Below are 17,721 nucleotides of genomic sequence, written 5' to 3'. Positions count from 1 at the left end.
TATTTCTTTTTTCAGTTTCAAAAAGTAATTTTATTGAAAGTATGTCATACTAAATATTACAAGAGAAAATACAAAATATCACATGTCAAGGCAAGAGATAAGCACAATCAGATGCATTACACATGGTACGTAAGCAGTAAATCCTGAATAAGGGATTGGTTTAAAAGAAAAAGAAAACAAAATGAAAGAGAAGAATTAAAAACATGCGGAAGTCCTGTTAGATTCTAAAATGGAAGTAAAGGCACAAACTATGAGGTGCAAATTGCAGATGTTATTTCTGATCATAAAATGGATACACAGGTGTTTGTGATGAAAATTGCGCCAAATGGACAAACAAAGTGCCATACTCTGTACCAAAGTTGTTGAAGGAACAGTCGAACGCAAGTTCCTAAAGTTATTCCCTTTATTATGTTTAAGAAATCTTTCATATTTTCATGAATTTAAACAATTAGTTTTATTTAAGGAGCATCACTCAACAGTTACATCACTTCAAACTGTTTAGATTTAGCGATTTACAACTCTGCATGTTCTTTCAATTCTTCAGTTGCTGCCTCAATTCTTTTAGGAAAAATCTCGGTCCAGAATTTTATTCTGTGAGCTTTCAGTTGTTTTCTCATTTTCTGCTGCAAATTTATCTCAAGGTAGTGTTCTGCACGACCGTAGGCAAGCCATTCGGGTAAATCGTTACCATTAGGGTTTCTGTTGTAGACAAAATTAAAATGCCATTAATTCCTCAATTAGTAACAATATCTTCAGAGTGAGAATTTTTAGAAAATGTGCCATGCTGTATTACCCATTTCGTGCAAAGTTGGCCCAATACTTCATTAATGTTCTGCTAAGTTGTTTCTCTTCATCGGTAGCTTCGCCTAGAGAGAAACGTTTGTAATATCAATTAGGCAGATCTTAGATAATACCTTATTATTCAAATAATCTAGAACATGTGTACAGTTATATGACAACTCAAGGCAAAGTAAATTCAGATGTTTTTGTTAGAAATAGACTCAGGGCCTTACTACCACTTTGGCGATCCTCCAGCGATGCCGCCACCCTTCCATCCGCTGGAGGACTGCCAAAACTGTGTTGCGCCCGCCTGCTGGATTAGGAGTTTAATTCTGGTCAGGCAGACAGTCCGGTGGCGGTCTCATGGAGGTGGGTGGTTAGGCTCCTCGGAGAGCCTAACATGCAGCCCACCGCCAGGACAGCACCTGCAGCACATATCTGCACGGTTTGTCATGCATGCCACACCGTGCAGGAACAAGGGTGCAATTACAGGAGGGGGGCACAACATGTGTCTCCCCGCATGCACTCCCAGGTCCAGGAGGAGCAGGGGTGCCCTGTTAGGGCCACTTAGTTTCCTCTCTGCCATCCTTTTCATGGTGGCCTCGCCGCCATGAAAAGTGTGGTGGCCAGGGAACTCAGAAAATGATCAGCGGTGCAGCAGCAGCAGCACCAGCATATTTCTGCTCCTGACCACTGCACGACCGCTGCAGGATCCTTGATCCTCGGCGGGTACTGTGATCCTGTGCGGCCACACTTGTAATAGCTTGTACCAGCCGCAGTGTGGCAGTGGTCAGACCGCCACTGCAAGTACGGCGATCCTAGGCGGTCCTATGGACTTCCGTGATCGTAATTAGACCCTCAAGAACTGTGAATGGCTTTTAAGAAGTAGTCTTTCAGTGATTCTAGACACAAGGGAGTTCCCAGTTCATTTTATGGCGTCCTCAAACCTCTATTCGTTTACAGTAAAGCAAGACATATATCAAACAGAACGCCAATTGATACCCTCGATCAATGGTTCTGCCAGTGAATTCATAAACCTGACACTCTTTTAACTTGTAGTCCATAACACCAAACAAACACACGGCCTCAGCCGCCCTCTTTTACTAACAATCTATATCTTACAGCTGTGTATAACATCAGAAGAACACCTTCATCAGTTACTATGCTGCAGTAACATTATGCTGTATGCAGAGGTTTATGGGAGCTTGCATGCAGAAAAATAATTGTTGATTCCTCCGCCCGAAGAGCACGTTTTACTTACATTTCCTCTTGCTTTGTTTACAGTTGCTAAAAGGTGATATAGTACTGTTGTGGATTCTATATTTCATTGTTCCAAAGAGTTATGTTGTAGTATTTTCTTTATATTCTGACACATTTCTTACCATCAGCCTTATTGTTGTTATTCAAAGAGCATGCCATTTAAGAGCAAGATAGTGTGCTGCACCTTTTGCCCCTCTTGCATGCTGCGTCATGGTTATGTACAAGGCATAATGCAAGTAGTGATGTAAATGCAAGACCCAATGAGAATAATTGATTATCCCAGGTGCAAGAAGTAAAAGGTAATTTATGCAACAGGGGGAGCTCATTATCATATTGTTCCTGCTGGATGATTGCCACCAGACCAAATCCCTGACAGTCTACTGAGGGGTGCGAGGAGCGCAGAGGACCAGGGAACTACTATTCCCTGCTTGCCGAGCAGCGCGCATACCGCCATCGTCACTGCACGCGACAGGAGGCGCTCAAGTAGCAGCCAGGGCTCCCGCAGCGCGGGAGGTGTGCAGGCGTGCCAGGGCCACGCCCTGGCCAAAGGCAGGCCTGTCTGTGCCCGTCCGCATCTGGACAAGGCTGGGCTTGGCCAGGTCTTTTGACCTCATATAAGAAGGGCATGGATTATCTGACCAGTGAAGACAGTCATCTAGTGAAACATTTAAGGTAAGAAGATATGCGAAAACGTAAAACTGTGATGCCCGTAGCAAAAGATCATCCATTAACATCATCCATTACTAGCTATTTGACTACAGCTATGGGGGTGATCACGAGTGCGATAGAGCCTGTGAAGGAGAGGCTGGGGCAACACAAAGAGCATTAAAATGGTGAGACACTGTCTGTGCCAGTCCCTGAGCAGGTCCATGCGTTGGAGTGTATTTTGGATGATGGGAGTCCACGGAGCGATGAAAGAGTTGTGGGGACTATGACTCTAATTGACTTGGACACATCCATGATTAATGCGAACAAAAGTGGTGTACATCAAGGGGGCTTTTCAGATACTCCGCCATCGAAAAAATCTAAGGCATGCGGTAAGGTTAAAAAAGATGCTCTGCCGCCTGTAACAAGAAAGAAAACCCTGACCCCCTTCGCAAGTAAAGGGGATAAGGTGATTGCTTCGAACATTAGCTCAGGCCCAAAGTCTACAGGGGGGACTGTGCCATTGATAGATCTTACCCGTACATTGGAGGTCACCATTAAGTCACTCCTCAAACCACTAATAGGAGCGTTGAACAGTATTGATACTGTTAGAACTGGGGGTCTCTAGTTGGCAGAGGTAGGTACCACTGTCCAAATAGGGACCCTTGCTTCTAGTTAGGGTAAGGAGGAAACAGTCTTTAGATAACCTCTGTTCACCCCCTTGGTAGCTTGGCACAAGCAGTCAGGCTTATCCAAGGTAATGTGTAAAGTGTTTGTACCAACACTCACAGTAACACGGTGAAAACACCACAAACTGACTCCACAACAGTTTAGAAAAATAAAGGTATTTAATCTAAACTACACAAGACCAAAACGACAAAAAACCAACATACACAGTTCAAGAATATGGGTGTGGAAGAGTTCTCAAAGTTGCGATAAAAATAATCCACAGTTGAGTGAAAAGTTCACAGTTGCGTCACGTTTAGCCAACAGTACCTTTAAGTGCGACAAAGTTCCAAAGCAAAAGCTGGTGCGGTGGAAGACAAGCGATGCGTTGTTCCTGAGACCTTGGGGAGGCGTTGGCGACAGTCCTGCTGCAGCAGCGGGCGTGTTGCGACGAATCTGGTCTTTATGGGGAGGAAGGCGATGACTTGTATAGATTCCAGTGCGTAGGTTCCGTAGGAAGTTTAGTCTCGCAAAGGCACGATGCGATGATCTGTAGGGGCTCGGACGATCTCCTGGGCGATGATGCGTGATCCAGCGGCGATCTTCCTCTCGCAGCTCCTCGATGCGATGGCTCTGCGACGAGGTTCGCAGCGACGTAATGCGAGACGCAAGCAGGGGGTGCGGCAATCTCACCCAGCGATGACAGGCTCTGCGGCGATGCTTGCAGCGATGATGATCTTCCCGCAAACGAAGGATGTGACGTCTGGTGCTGAAACGATCTCGATCTTCTTAGCGGCTGGAATGTGCTCCGCAAGCGAGCAATGTTGATAACTTTTCTGAAACAAAGTCTCTAAAATCTTGGTTTCCGGCTTCTCAGCACAGGTACAACTTCTAGAGGCACCATAACTGGCCCAAGCACTCTAGGAAGGACATAGCTCTCTCAGCAGAGCTCAGGAAAGCTGGGGGTGAAGTCCTTTTGTTCCTGGGATTTCAAAACAGGGAGCCAGCTCACAATAGGCCCTTGGAGATTCCTTCAAGTAAGGGGACAATGCAACAACAAAGTCCTTCCCCTCTCCTAGGCAGCAAAGCAACTGAAGGTCAGTCCAGCATCATACAGCAGGGCAGTCCTTCTTCTTCAGTCTTCCAGCTTTCTCCTTGGCAGAGGTTCCTTCTTGTTTCCAGGATGATCTAATTTTCTGTAGTCTGAGGTCCTGTACTTATACCCCTAAAAGTCTTTGTTCCCTTTGTGCAGGAGGGCTTTGAGCCCGGTCTGAACCAGTTCTGTGTCTTTCTTGAGCACTTTGCTTTCCTGGCCTCTCCTTTCCTTTCAGAGAGAGGTGCAGGGTCGTCAGCCGCCCAGCAGGAGGTGGAGCCAGCATTGTGGAGGGAAAGCACAGCCCTGGAGCACTTTGTTGACATGATTCCTTCTCTCCTTTCACAGTGCAGGGCAGATACATCAGATGCACCACAGGGGGTGGAGCCAGCACTGTGGGGGCCGGCACAGTCCTATTCAGGTCCCAGGTGCAACTCCTCCCTCCCATCTAGATGCAGATATCTCTATTCACCACTTTGCGGACTAATTCTATCTCCTGGAATCCCCAGCCCTGTCACTCACAAACCAGACAGTCAATTCATAAACCAGCCAAGGCACACAGAAAGGTCAGACAAGAGAACAGCTACTTTCTAAAAGTGCGGTTCTCAAACACAGGATTTAAAAACCACCTTTCCTAAAAGATGTGTTATTAAATTCTGAATTCAGGGATACCAGACTTTTATGTCCTATCTTGCTCCTATGGAAAGATATGCTGGTAGCCACTGTAGCCAGCATTGCCCATTATAGCCTATGGGCAAGATAGACTTACAATAGTGAAAAACGAAAATGGCTGTAATTCACTACCAGAGCATGTCACCAGTACTAGTACATGCTCTACCTTTCACATACACTGCACCATGCCCAACAGGGTACCTTGGGCCTGCCATAGGGGGTGACCAATGTGCATAGAAAGGGAAGGGTTAGGCCTGGTCAGTGGGAACACTGACCATGAGGACATGGCAGTTCACAGACTGCACACAGGCACTGCGGTGGCAGGCCTGAGACACCATTTTAGGGCTACTCATGTGGGTGGCACAATCAGTGCTGCAGGCCCACTAGTAGCATTTGAATCACCAGCCCTGGCACACTTAGTGCACTTTACTAGGGACTTCTTGGTAATACAAATATGCCAATCATGGATAACCAATCACAATAACAATTTACACAGAGAGCATATGTACTTTAGCACTGATCAGCAGTGGTAAAGTGCCCAGAGTCCCATTGCCAACAACCACAGGTCAGGAAAAATAAGGGAGGAAGAAACAAAAAGTTTGGGGATAACCCTGCAAAAAGGGCCATTTCCAACAGATACAGCTTTAAAAATATTAATTAGTGTCACTGCCTCCAAGCTAATCTCGGGTTCGGGAATCTCCTTTGACTTCTCTTCTAATTTAAATTAGGGTATGCCACAAGAAGGGCCTCCACAGTTGGCAGCCCTAGCCGAAGTTTGTCCTAGTAAACTCCCTCAGATGGCCACTCATTCAGCTTTGCCACAGTCAGTTGAAGTGCAAACACGGGATGAAGGTCGGAAGGTCCAACATTCAGGCAGAGAGAGACTGGACGACTTAACCCTGCAGACCGTCAATATATTACATCTTTATGTGGTGATTGGAAAAATGTTAAAAGAACACCTCTTATCCCGCCAGATGCTACACCATATGCTGTTGTCCTGAAAAATGTTCCACCACTGCCAGCAGATAAAGAGGAAGACTGGAAGCAGTGTAAGAATAAAACTGTTCACTGGTTGGCAGAAATGGCAGATTGAACCAGTAGTAGTAAATTGTACTACAACATAAATAACATTGAACGGGTGTCATGGGTGGGCTCACAGGTAAAAACAGATTCAGGGGACTGTATTGTTGTTAATTTTAGGGACAGGTCCCTGGTCCACTGGATTATGGATAGGCTCTCCTGGGTTGGTAACGGGAGGAGTCCTATTGAGGCAGTTCCCTTGGGGTATTTTTATAAGCCGGAAGCAAAAAGAGGCCCATGCCCTTATCACCCAGCTGCTAATATGTCATCCATTTTTGCTATTCCAACTTTTAACGGTTTTTTTCTTCATTAGTTTAGGTAGACTTACTGTTTTCTGAGGGCAGGTTCTTGTCTGGGGTAAATTGCGGTCCATCACACATATTGTCCAATATACATATACCATGGATGGTTAAGTCATTGCCATCAATTTTGAGCATGACAGTTAGTGATTGCTCTGTAGGGAATTTTCCTGTATCCTACAATGTCATTTCCAGAGAAGAAATGCCTAATGTTTATGCGTGTGGTTTGGTTGACTGTTTCTGCCGTGATTTCTGATTTATCTTGTTATACCTCCCATGTACTACCAGAGAGCACTGCATTATCATCTAATATTGTGTTGTGCGGAGAGTTGAAATCTTATGTGGCATTAAGGGACACTGGGGTCAAAGGGGGCATGTTTCATCTTTGTCTTCTTTAGCGGAGGGGCCCATTTGTCCGAATATCTTGACAGCTTGTGGTAGTCTCTTCTGGAATATTGCAAGTTTGTCGCATAAATAAGCAATCAAGGATTGGCTCACTTTTATCGAGAACTACAGCATAGTATGCTTTCAGGAGACATGGTTGCGAGATATTGTCCACATAAATGGGCTTTATTCGATTTATACCCCAGCCATGGTTTCCTTGGGCTGACATGCTAAAGGAGGCTTATTAACACTGGTCTTACCAACAATGAATGTCAGGTTAGGCAACATTAAGTGTGATTCATCGCATTTTCAGATTGTTAATATTTCCCTTAGGCAAAACCTGACATTGATACTTGTAAATTTCTATCATAATAATTTTAATGTTAGAAATACAGGTATTGCTTTAGAGTTGGAATATGCTGTGTCAAGCCATATTGAGGAGTTAAAAACGGATTTCATAGTGTTGTGGGGAGGTGATTTTAATTGTAAATTATGCCCTCTTTCAAAAACGGGGGCTTGCCACTTGGTACCTGGGGATACAGAGGGTAGTTGTCATTTTAATCATAATCCACGTGGGAATATTTTTAACTCAATATTATCAAGATTTTCCCTTTTTCTTACCATGGAACTCATGGTTTCTTTAGAAACTGATTTCGTAAGATACAGTGGGAGAGGCCAAGTCACTTTAATTGATTTTATTGCTTTTTCTGAGTATTTTAAATCTCCCTCCCTGGTTTTTACCATCCATAAAACTCATTATAGTGAGCACAATCCCATCTCTTTCGAGATGGTGACTGAAACTGATGTGCCACCTGCACCTATTTCCATTAATCTATGATAACAATAAAGAGCTACTTAGGAAGTGGTCCACTATAAATCCTGATTGGGTCTTACATCAAAATATAACAACTAACTTGACTCATGTTCTAGATTGCCTAGAAGATAGTATAAATCCATTAGTCATGATAACATCTTTCATGGCAAAAACTGAGACTGTAAATGCCGCATTAACTAAAGATTCTAGGTTTAGGTCACTGAATAACAAAAGGTGGTTTAATGACGACTGCACCCTTTGTCATAATAAATTAATGAAGACATTGAAAATATAAACCCGGCAGCCGTATGACAGAGGCGGCTTTGATGTGCCCGACCTGGAAATTTATTACCTGAGCGCACAGGCGCAACATGCTTATTACTGGATAAGGCCCGTTCCTTTTATGCCACAGGTCGCTGCGGAGGACTGGATTGTGCACCCACTGCCTCTTGAGGGCATGCTCATGGGAGAGATTGGAGATGTTGATACGCCCGCCACTACTGTGACTTGCACAATCGATGCCTGGCGGAGGGTGACCAAAATGCTGGACGCCCCCCTACTGTATTCGCCGGCGTTGCCTCTGGCGTATCATCCGAGACTATCACTCCTACTGGAGGGAGGTTTCCGTTTGATGTGCCGCCGCATAAATCTTAGCACGTGGGGCGACCTCTTTCAGGATGGCCTATTCCGCACCAAGGACCAGCTGTTCCAGAATACCCCCCCGACGCCTATGGAGGTGTTCTATTACATCCGGTTACGTCAGGGTATGCGAGATATTCTCCCTAACTTCCCAGAGGAACCAGGGACGGTACTGCCGTTGCATGTTATGCTCGTATCGGATGGGAGACACTTGGGGGGTCATTAGGATGGAGGATTTTCCGCATCCTCCGGGCCGGCGGAAGCCACCGCCGGCCCGGAGGATGCGGAAAATCCTCTGCGGACCCACCAGGACCCACCGCCACATTAGGATGGCTGGTGGGTCATGGTTTAGGTCCGCAGCTTTTCCGCCGCGGCTGGCTTACAACCGTGGCGGAAAAGCACTAAAATGGCTGAAGGTGTCTCTTAGACACCTTCAGCCAGATTAGCATGTGCATGGAAACATGCTTTTCCGCGGCGGCTTTTCCGCCGTGGAAAAGCATGTGTAACTGCACTGCAGGGGCCCATTGCGGGCCCCCTAGGTGTAGTGGGGGGTGGGGGGGCACATGGGGGGTACCTATGGTACCCCCCTGCATTTGCGTGCACAATGCAGCAGGCACCGCGCGGTGCCTGCCGCTTTGTGCACGCAAATGCTGTGCATGCATTTTTAACATTGCTGCGGGTGCAGCTTGAAGCTCCACCCGCAGCAATGTTAAAAATAGAGGATGTGACCGCCACCCTGGCGGTCACATCCTAATCTGCACAGAGGGAACGCCGCAGCCCATGCGGACGTTCCCTCATGCTCTGGGGTCGCGGACGGACTCAAGTCCGTCCGCGATCCTAATGACCCCCTAGGTGTCTAAACTCTATGCTGCTGTTCGAGAACAACGACCGATCACCCTGGCTAAGGCTCGGACCGACTGGGAGTCGGAACTACCGGCCGCCCTCACGGACGACCAGTGGAAATATTGCTGCTCGATCACGGCTAGAATATCCCCCAGTTCTCGAATGAAAATTATTCATTATAAGTTTGTGCAAAGGTGCTATTACACACCGGTCAGAAAATTGAGGTTTGGCCTCTCAACGGATGATAGATGTGCTAGGTGTCGCATGGAAGGCGCGGGGTTCCTGCATCTGGCTTGGGATTGTGGAGCAATACAGACCTACTGGGGCCAGGTGCATGCCGCCCTTCAGGTAATGATTGCCGGCCCTCTCCCGTTAGACCCGATAGTGATGATATTAGGTTATACCAGAGATGTGCCCAAAGCGGATCGCAAGTTTGTTGACATCGCGCTACTACTCGCTAAACGGAGGGTTGCTTGCAGGTGGGGGAGGGGAAGAGCGCCAAAGTTCAAGGAATGGCTGGATGACCTCCAACACTGTCAGGAACAGTATGGCGTCTATACAGAACTGATGCCAGCTCGATGTGCTCCCAGTGATATCTGGTCCCCTCTACGGGTATACTGGCGGGCTCAGGAGACGCAAAACGACTCCTCCGGGGATGATGACCTGGACCCTGGCCCGTGAGCGCACTGACACTGTACATTTCATTCGCCTCACTACATCCGCACTACATGATACATATGGGGACACCTACATTGAGAAACGTCGATAGACCCGGGGATGAAGGGCGGTGGAGGGGATCTTGTTCAGAATAGGTCATGAGACACAACGCCGGAGTCAATTGTCCACCACCACCCTCTTGGAAGTGACGCTGGGGGGCGGAAGGGGTGTACACACATTAATTAATGAAGTGGCAAGGGACGGCTGATGACGAATTGGTGGAAAGGCATGGCATGCCGCCCTTAGTCGACAATCACGGGGTCCAGACACAAACATGTCACGCGCTGGGATGCAGTGCTGAGCTGCGCACGCTAGGCACGCAGAGATAACGGCACTGAGTGGATTCACGTAGCTAGCTATCAGACATAGACAGAGAGGTTGCAGGGCTGGGATGGACAGTGCCAATATACCTGTGTTGCTCAGGCCCCATAATAGCGCAAAGGGATGTAGCCTCCCGGCCTGAATTACTCCTTGTTCCTTCCCTGTTTTCTCCCCCCTCCCCGCACCCCGGATGAATGAGACGCATTGCCCATACTCAACTAACTGCCTACTGTGACACATTGGGAACTGTATATGTAAAGTGCTGTTTGCAATGTTAAGATGGACCTTGTACACGTGCTCATCTTTCTCTCAACTGCTGGTACCATACTGCCATATGAAACTGCACATGCTGTACCTGTCATGCCTTTGTGTTGTATGCATCTAATAAAGGTTTAAAAAAAATATATATATATATATATAAACCCGAAATTTAATAGAGGCAAAACAGTTACACCGTGATTATAAGCAGGCACTAAAGAAACGCAAGCTAGAAATTAGGCATGAAGCTTGGGAACAACTGCATATAGCCTGCCAGAGCAGAGATTCCAAAGTTTATTGGCAAACTGTGAACCAGGAATATATATATATATTTTTTTAAACAATTTTTATTGCACATAATTTTTCAAAACATTAAGGAGCCCCCCCACCCCCCGCCCTCCACCCACTCAAATACAGGCATGGTTGCACAATATTATTGATCATATCGTTTAACATCGAATAACTGAACATGACGAGTAACTATACCCTTAAGACAAGACTATAAATATTTGCATATAAGTAGTGAATACAAAAATGGAGTTAAATTACTGTCCAAGACCTTCGATCCATTGTGTAAGTGGGTACCAAATTTCTAAACCCTTCTTTTTCTTTTTGACACCCTTCCTGCTGTATATTGCTTTTTCCAAGCTATAGGCTGAGAGTAATCTGGCCTGCCATTGTTGGAAAGATGGGGGGACAGTATCCAGCCAAGAAGAGGCAAGACAGATTCGAAGCACCGCCATGGAGACAAATAGAAGTCCCTTCATGTTATCTGGGTGGTTTGCACTATCAAACCCCAATAATATTTCCGGTGTTGTAATGACAATTTCTGTTTCAAATATTTCATAGAAAAAAGTGGATATCTCACGTCTGATGGTACATAGTGCCCCGCAAGTAGCAAACATATGTATTAGATCTACTTCAGGCATCATACATCTGGGACAAAATGTCCCTTTATCTGTACTCCATTTAGCTAGCATATAAGGGTGTGATATAGAAGAAAGAAAGTTTTGTAGAATTGTGCTTGCAGTTTTGAGGGCATTAGTATCGATTGGGATAGCTGGAATGCGTTCTGGATGGGTATAATTGAGATTTCGAGTTTATTCTGCCAATTGTCTATGTGTTTATCCATATCATCCGGGAATCCAGTGGCTAACTTGGTGTATATTGCCCCAATTTTTACTTTGCTACAATGAACAATAGATTCTATTATCTCATTTTTCTGAAGAGCTACCCTACCCCCCCCTTTTTCATGATATAGTCCCTGACCTGTAAATATTTGAAGAAGTCCCTATTTTCTAGGCCATATTTGTGTTTTAGAGATTCGAATGAGGCCAGACCAGCTGACTCATAAAGAGAACCGACTTGGATTATACCAAGTCTGGTCCACTGTGTCATACACATGTCAGAAAAGATATCCGGGAGGTTGTTGTTGCCTATAAAAGTAGTATAGTACGAGTACCGGCCTAGCCCTAGATGTTTACGGATGTCATTCCAGGCAGCGTAGATACCCTTTAAAGTTTTGAAGCGTACTTTCTTAAAATGGCAGTCATAAGTCAGTCGCCACAAGTGTGCGCTTGCTTGATTGCCAAGAATAAGTTCCTGAGGGTTAGGGACAGATCTCTCTAAGGAATCCTCCTGATTATTCCTTAGCAGCTGGCTACTATACTTAAGTATTGTCGCCGAACCAGGAATATTTCAATGTGAATAACAGTGGCAAAATTGATGTGGCAAGTATGTCAGAGATTTGGGTCGAGCATTTTTCAAATCTGTATAAAACTGCTAGTGATCCTGTTTTTAGTATCAATATTATCTTTGGGGCATTAAATATGGCACCTCTGAAATTAGGTGAGGTAGATAGTGCCTTAAGTCAGATTGTGAGGAAAAAGGCCTCTGGCCCTGATGGTATCCCCACAGATTTGTTTCTGGTCAACACATCCCTGTGGCTTCCGCTGTAACAAATATTTTAAGTTGCTATGTAGCTCAAGGACCTCCTGACTCCTGCAGAACCTTGACAAAAGTCCCCATTTTTAAAAAGGGCAATAGGGTGTATCCTAAATGTTACCCGTCAATATCTTTGATTGACTGCACCTGTAAGATCATGGGCAGAGTAATCCTAGAAAGACTGGAGATCTGGGTAACAGAGAACAGCAAGTTCTCTGACATCCAATATGGCTTTAGGAGAGGCCTGGGCACGGTAGAACAATGCCTCAATCTGCATCTGGTCATAGGCAAATACACTCTAGCCAAGCCGGGTTCCCTTTATTTAGGGTTCATGGACCTGACGTCTGCCTTTGACTGTGTGCAGAGAGGAAAGCTCTGGGAGAAGATGTTGGTGATGGGCATAGAACCAGCCAGCAATTGTGCATTTCATCGCAGCCATGCTTCGGGAGGTCACCAGGAAAGGTTTGCTACGGAACAGGTGGGGAACTCACTGCCCCAATTAAAATGAGCCTTGGGGTCCGCCAGGGCTGTGTGCTTGCCCCATTTTGATTTTGTCTGTATATATATGATTTAGAAACTTCTATTATAAAAGGGCACATGGATGCTCCTCAGATAGGCCGAAGGTTGTTACTGGCTTTATTATATGCAGACGACTGTGTTTTAATGTCTCGAACCGGGGTGGGGTTGCAACAGCTTTTAATTGGCTTTAATAATTTTATGAGTGACCTTGGCCCCAAAACCAATGTTGCTAAATCTCGGATTATAGTGCTGTATGACTGGACCACCCCAAGCCATGTGGTAGAAACCCCTTTCATGTTCTGGGCATCCATGGAAGGTGAGTGCGGGGAAACTATGGGCTTTCCACAACCACTGGGGCATAATGCCAAATCAAATCAAATCAGGTGTTTGTTAAGCGCAACTACTCACCCGTAATAGTGTCAAGGCGCTGGGGATGTGGGGGGGGGGGGGGGTTCGCAGGTTCGAGTCCATCAAGAAGGGGGTCTGTTGAAGAGCCAGGTTTTGAGGTTTCTTGCGAAGATGGGGAACGATGTTATCTGTCGGAGGTGGAGCGGAAGGTCGTTCCAGGCACTGGCCGCGTGGAAGGAGACGGAGCGGCCTCCCGATCTGCTCTTTCTGGTGCGGGGGAACACGGCGTAGGAGAGCTGGGCTGATCGTAGGGTCCTTTGGGGTACGTGGAATTTGAGTCGGCTGTTCAGGTATGCTGGTCCGGTGTCGTGGAGGGCCTTGTGAGTGTGGGTTAGAATCTTGAAGGTGACTCTAGCTTCGATTGGGAGCCAATGGAGTGTGCGCAGATGCTTGGAGATGTGGCAGTGGCTAGGCAGGTTGCGGACAAGTCTTGGACGGTGTTTTGGATGTTCTGCATCTTGCGTGTGAGGTTTTTGTTTATTCTGGCATAGAGTGCGTTGCCGTAGTCGAGCCTGCTGGTGACCAGGGCGTGAGTGACTGTCTTTCTGTGTTCGAGGGGGATCCATTTGAAGGTCTTACATAGGAGGCGGAGGGTGTGTAAGCAGGAGGACAAGACGGAGTTGATCTGGCGGTCCATTTCGAGCTTTGAGTCGAGGATAATTCCCAGGTTGCATGCATTGTCCGTGAGGGTGGGCTGGCTTCCGAGGGTGGGGGCCACCAGGTGTCGTTCCAGGCGTCTCGGTTTGGGCCCATGATGAGTACTTCCATTTTGTTTGTGTTTAGTTGTAGGCAGCTGTTTTTCATCCATTTGGCGACGGCTTCCATGCTTTCTCAAAAGTTGTGCCTGGCGGTGTTGGGTTCGTTGGATAGGAAGAGGATGAGTTGGGTGTCGTCTGCGTATGACATAATGTTGAGTCCGTAGGCTATGACGATGGGGCAAGCGAAACCATGTAGACGTAGAAGAGCGTAGGGCAGAGGGAGGACCCCTGGGGGACTCCGCAAGTGGTAGGTGTAGGGTCTGAGAGGAAATAGGGGAGTCTGACCCGCTGCCTTCTACTGGAGAGGAAGGAGCGGATCCAGTCGAGGGCCTTGTCTTGGATCCCTGTGTCCTGGAGTCTGCGTATTAGGGTGCAGTGAGAGACTGTGTTGAACGCCGCTGAGAGGTCGAGGAGGATGAGGGCTGCTGTTTCTCCTTTGTCCAGTAAGGTACAGATGTTGTCTGTTGCGGTGAGGAGGGTGGTTGCCTTTCTGTGTTCAATTTTCTGAAGCCGGATTGGGAGGAGTCGAGGATGTTGTGCTCTTCGATGAATGTGGCGAGTTGACTGTGGATGTCTTTCTCGATGACTTTCGCTGGGAACAGGAGCACGAGATGGATCTGTAGTTTTTGAGGTCGGTGGTGTCCGCAGAGGATTTCTGCAGGAGGGGGTTGATCTCAGCGTGTTTCCAGCCGCCAGGGAACGAGTAGGTTGCCTGGGAGCGGTTGATGGTGTGGCAGAGCATGGGTGCGATGGTGTCAGCGCTCTGTTGAAAATGTGGTGGGGGTAAGGGACCGTGGAGGCCCTGGAGTGGATTGACTTCATCGTCTTCAGTGTGTCTTTCCGGTGGTGAGGGCTGTCCAGCAGTCGATCGCTGGCTTCAGGGTGTCGGGTGGTTGGTGGGGGTTCAGTGTGTTGGTTGTCTTCATCGAAGTTGTCGTAGATGCTCTTGATTTTGTGGTGGGAAAAGGTGCTGAGTTTGTTGCAGAGGTCTTGTGAGGGAGGGATGTCAGTGGATTCGCTGGTGGGTTGGGCGAACTCCTTGATGATGTTGAAGAGTTCTTTGCTGTTGTGTGCATTAGTGGAGATTGTCACTTTTTTCCTCATTTTTCTGATGAGTTGGTGGTGGGCGTTGGAGGCGGCTCTGAAGTTGTTGTGGGCTTCTGTGGATTTGGTGTTCCTCCAGGCCTTTTTGAGGTGGCGGCAAGTGCGTCTGGACTCTCGAAGTTCGGTGGTGAACCATTTAACTTTCTTGACGTGGGCGTTGTTTTTCTTGAGGGGGTCTATGGTGTTGGCGCTGTCGGCGATCCATCTGTGCAGGGTTTGGGCCGTGGTGTTGGCGTTGTCGTTTTCTGCGATGGTTGGGGTGGAGTTGCTGAGTTATGAGGTTAGCTAGTCGTTGGTGATTCTGGTCCAGTTTCTTTTTGGGAGCAGGAGTTGGTGTCTGTGGATGGTGGGTGTTCTGAAGGTGAAGTGGACGCATCGATGGTCAGTCCATGGGAGTTCGGTGGTGTGGCTGAAGGTGATGGAGTCTCCTGTTGTGAAGAGGGGGTCGGGGGTGTGTCCTGATGAGTGCATGGGTTCAGTCACAATCTGGCGGAGTCCAATGTTGTGAAGGTTGTCCAGGGGGGATGTGGTGCTCGGTCGAGGTGGAAGTTGAGGTCTCCCAGTAGGGTGTAGTTGGTGGACGCGATGGCATGCGGCGAGATGATGTCCGTGATGGAGTTGGCAAAAAGTCTGCGGGGTTCCAGGGGGTTGGTAGATGAGGGTTCCACGGAGGGTGGAGGTAGGGCTGGCCAGTATCTTGAAGTGAAGGTGTTCGATCAGGTCTGCGGGCTCGTCGGGGAGTGTGCTCAGGCGGAGGGTGGATTTATGGACGATGGCGATTCCTCCTCCAGGGCCGGTGGGGCGGTCCTTCCTGGAGATCTTGTATCGTTGAGGAAAGGTAATGGCGATGGCCGGTCCCGAGTTGGTGTTGGTCCAGGTTTCGGTAAAGAATGCTACATCCGGGATAGTGCTGTCGAGGAGGTCCCAGATTTTGGTGGCGTGTTTGTGGAGGGATTGGACGTTGAGGAGGATGCATTGCAGGGTCTTCGGTTCGGTTGTGTTCTTGTGGGCGGATTGCGCTGGGTCAGTGGTCTTGGTGTTGCTGCAGGTGTACCGGCAGCGGTGATAGCTGAAGGGTCCGTGTGTGTGATGGGGCTATTTAAGGTAAATGAGACACCGGAGTTCAGAGATTGCTGGGGCACTTAGTGCCATGCATACCTTCCTACAGTCTATGTCCTTCAGGAGACCCAGCCACCCCTCACACCGCGCTCTTAAGAGCACCATAAGGTCAGGGGAATGGGTCACCAGTGCTCCATAGACCTGAGATGGCCCTCCCTTCCCCAGGGGACCCATATGAAGGAGCACTTCCAGAGGAATGTACTCTGTTACCTGGACAAGGAACTTTCGGTGGTCTTACATGTTGTAGATGAAAATTTGAGTAACATTGAGATTTGTGTCAGTTGAAGTTGTTCTGGAGCTCCTAAAATGACTTCATGCGATTGCTCTTCCATGCTGGTCTCAAGTCTGATATTCATAGTCAGTACAAAACTTGAAATCTCTCTAGTCAGGCTACAGGTCCAACCAGTAACCCAACCAGAGGGGGCTCTCAAGTGTCACCCGCTGTTCCCATCCAATTTACCTCATTGCCAACCTCCATGCCCTGAATACCACCCTATCCAGCTCCAGGAGTGACCCATGGACGGGATGCGCCGTATTGGAAGCCTGTTATGTTGTCTGGGTTGATCATTGCTATTTCCCACTTAAAGGCAGGCCCTCCTATTCCCCATGTATCTAGTCATTCACCACCAGAGTTTGTGCCACCTGATAATAAAGTCGGATATCTGCCTTGGTGAGCCCACCATCAAAGCTATACGTACACATCAGCCAAAGGCAATTCTGGGGGCTTGTTCAGCCACAAGAACTTATGTAATTTTGCTACAGGAGCGTGAAACCAGCTTTGCTGATAACAAATTGGAAAGTTCTGAAGCATGTATAACATGCGTGGGACGATCATCTTCCTAAATAGTGCTTCTCTGTCTGCACAAGAGGTTAGGGGCAAATTAACCCATCTATTCATGTCCTCCTAGGTCCTACAAAGAATATTGTTTGATGTTAAGGCTCCAGGTCAACCCAGATTCCCAGGCGATGTGCTCTCCTTAGATATTAAAAGCTTAGGTAGAATATAGAATCAAATTTACAACACTCCTCATTATGTAAAAAGCATACAGGTTCAAAGGTCCTTGAGAATAAAGTGACCAAAACGCTGGCTCAAGTAGCTATTGTAAACCTCTTAAAGCCAGTGTACATGGTCTTTCCACTTCAATCTAGTCCGATCCATGTTGACATTTCCTAAAATCGGCAGATGGTAGCAAACAGCAGATCGAGCTACAGGCATTATTACAGCAGTGCTGTTACACTGGCTACCATATTGTGCATGACACATAGACAACATTCTTTCAAAGCACATGCATTTAAGAGAAAACAGTTGTTAGCTTCTCATGCGGAACTCAGGCTAAAATTGACAGTAACTGACTCTTAGACTTAGAATCTTTAGCGTGGTTTTCCTTGATTTTTTGT

The 17,721-nt window shown here is 47.2% G+C and overlaps 1 protein-coding gene across 1 annotated transcript in view; it reads right to left on the bottom strand.

The window, feature by feature from the left end:
• Positions 1-389: 389 nt before the first annotated feature.
• The window catches only part of LOC147663375 (cocaine esterase-like), a 513,967-nt gene continuing 496,635 nt past the window's right edge, over positions 390-17,721 (bottom strand). Inside the window, exons 13-14 of the mRNA XM_086950486.1 lie at positions 794-866; positions 390-699 (exon numbers count right to left, since the gene is read on the bottom strand). Of these exons, the coding sequence (XP_086806612.1) occupies positions 513-699; positions 794-866 (260 nt within the window). The 3' untranslated portion in view covers positions 390-512. The remainder of the gene's footprint in view (positions 700-793; positions 867-17,721) is intronic.

Source organism: Lissotriton vulgaris, unplaced genomic scaffold, assembly GCF_964263255.1.
Source record: "Lissotriton vulgaris unplaced genomic scaffold, aLisVul1.2 SCAFFOLD_1049, whole genome shotgun sequence".
In the NCBI taxonomy this organism is placed as follows: domain Eukaryota; kingdom Metazoa; phylum Chordata; class Amphibia; order Caudata; family Salamandridae; genus Lissotriton; species Lissotriton vulgaris.
Note: the sequence above shows the minus strand (reverse complement) of the source record. Positions and strands in the feature narration are given on the sequence as shown.